The sequence below is a fragment of the Gadus morhua genome, unplaced genomic scaffold, assembly GCF_902167405.1.
Source record: "Gadus morhua unplaced genomic scaffold, gadMor3.0, whole genome shotgun sequence".
Lineage (NCBI taxonomy): Eukaryota > Metazoa > Chordata > Actinopteri > Gadiformes > Gadidae > Gadus > Gadus morhua.
Genome location: NW_021964078.1, coordinates 20,001 through 22,500, shown reverse-complemented (window position 1 = coordinate 22,500; position 2,500 = coordinate 20,001). Strand labels below are relative to the sequence as shown.

The 2,500-nt window shown below is 44.5% G+C and overlaps 1 protein-coding gene across 1 annotated transcript in view; it reads right to left on the bottom strand.

Annotated features, from left to right (window-relative positions):
- Window positions 1-2,500, bottom strand: part of LOC115539004 (serine/threonine-protein kinase WNK4) — a gene marked incomplete at its 5' end in the record, with an annotated part of 28,281 nt that overhangs the window by 13,799 nt on the left and 11,982 nt on the right. Inside the window, 1 exon segment of the mRNA XM_030350203.1 lies at window positions 1,841-1,976. Within this exon segment, the coding sequence (XP_030206063.1) occupies window positions 1,841-1,976 (136 nt within the window).

Here is a 2,500-nt window from a genome sequence, read left to right as displayed (position 1 = left end):
TATGGCGATGGTGATTTCTGAGCAATGTCTATACAGATGAGGGATATCTAGTGTGTGCGCGCGTGCACGTGCGTGCGCGAGTATGTGTGTGTGTCTGTGTGTGTATTAGTTTGTCTCAGTCGCTTTGGTACATTTCTCAGAAAAGAATTGAAATTCTCAACAAAAAAAAATCTTTTTTTTCTGTTCAATCTTTACATCAATGTGTCACTTGTGCCCATCAAAAAAACAGTTTCTCATTTTTTTGAACAAGTTGCAAATGCTTTGGTACCTCCATGCAAATGATTATGGACAATTCTCTGCTGTTCCCTAAATTATCAATTGCTTATGTTATGTTGAACAAGATGTATTGTAATGGATCTCTATTGAATAGTCTCACGCCCACAACATTTAGGCATTAGTTCATTGCAGAAGTCTTTACATGCAAAATGGTTGAACAAGCTGTCATAATATGTCAAGCATATTTCTATACATTTCCATTAGACTTTTTTTTTCTTAAATCTGTCCTGAATTGGTCAATTTCTCCCAGGTGAATTTTGACTTTCTCTAATGAAGGGAAATGAATGACGCATTAGATCAACCAACGATCAACCAGTTTACTGAAATAGCTCAAAGGTGCATCTAATGAAGATATTTGTGTAATGTGGATCAGAATTTGTTGCCCAACAGACAGGAACATCTGGAGGTGTAGGAAGACTGCACTGTAATTCCTACAGCACTGCATGAACAGTTTACCCAAACGAGATTGTCCTATGTTCACATTTCTAGTTTCTTGTTTTTTTTGTTTTGTTCTTTGTGCTATCCAGGGCTGTCTTTTCCTTTCTGTATCGCAATGACATGGTCTGCCAACAAATTACAGTATAAACAGTCAAAGCGTAAATGTAATTCTTGTCCAGTCTCTTGCAATCAAACTCCCACATACGTACACTAAGGTGTAACTTAAAATATACAATAATTGTCTTCAAAACCTTAGCCATAGTTTACATCAGAACATCCCTCCAGAGTACACTGTTATATTGACAACATGACTACGCAATTTGACTGTCTTATCCGTACACAATGACAAAAGGACTTTTCATTCTGATGACACTGACACAGATATTTACTTTGGAGAGATTAAATAAGGATTTTGAGCAAGAGACTGGCTTTTGCAGGTAATCCATGGTGTTTTGCTATTTGTACGAATCGTTTTGAGAAATGCTCTTACTGTTTTGCAAATGTTGAGGATGATCCGAGAATTGTACCAAAGTGACTGAGAAAAACTGTATTTACTGAAAATGCAATGCACTGTGTACGTGTCTGGAAACATATATATGCGTGGGTGTGTGTAATGGTGTTCGCATATCTGCTACATTGTGCAAATGGCTCAGATGGAGAACTAAGATATAGATTTCCAGTGCACACTGCGGATGTGCAAGCAACCTCATGTATCGGCGGCTCAGTGGTGTGCTATCTATCGATGTGCAGATATGTACGTGCACTTGGGCTTGTGCTATCCCAATTGCGTTCATGCGTTATCTCCTCGTTGTCACACGCACGCCATATTCACTTCGCTCTTGCTTTCTCTCGAGACGGGTCGCTGTATTGCCCCGACCACAGCGTGTCCTACGGACAAGAGGAACTGTCCCGGAGCACAACCCTGATAAGATAAGACGGGAGGGTGGCCATGGCATCGCTGACCATAAGCAAACAACAGTCTCACTGAAATCAACCGAAAGTAAACAGCTCGGGAGTGTGTGAGAGTGTTGTGATGGTGTGTGTGTGAGAGCGTTGTGATGGGGTGTGTGTTCGCGTTGTGATGGTGTGTGTGTTCGCGTTGTGATGGGGTGTGTGTTCGCCGTACCCCAGTGATTCGCAGGCGTGACCGCGCCCGCCTCCGGAACAGTTTGCCCGCCGTCCGCCTCACCTCCGCTTTGCCGCTCTTCTCCGATAGGCCCTCGTAGCCGTCACTCAGCCCCGAGGTGACATCAGAGGCGTAGCTGTCGAAGGGGAGGGAGTTGAAGGATGAAATGCTTTCAACTGGGTGTAAAAGAACGGATGGGATTTGTCAGCCTGCCACACTTGAGGAGATGATACCTCAACCCTGTTTTGGGATAAGGGGTCTCGGTTGAGACCTCAGAAGACCCCCCCCCAGACCTCCTGGTCTCAGGAGACCAAACCTCATGGTCCCAGGAGGAAAGCAAACATATCCATGCAATCAGTACACTCATAATGTCTGAGCATACAAGTTCCAAACCGCGGCGAATTCAGTTGAATTGGGTTTTTTCAATTAATTTAGCGTTTTCTGTTTATTTACATGCATTTATTTATTGCTGCGGTTCGGCTAACCACGTCTCCGGGTCGTTTTGGAGCTCTGTGGTGGCAGCCCGGGGCCCTCCGAGGCCTCTTCAGACTGACGGGCCGACCGGCCACTGACACGGCCTTGGCCAGGAACATCCGTCTCAATATAAAACCCAACAGCTCGCGGGCTGAGGATTTGAAAGAAGGCGCTTGTTGCTCTGCC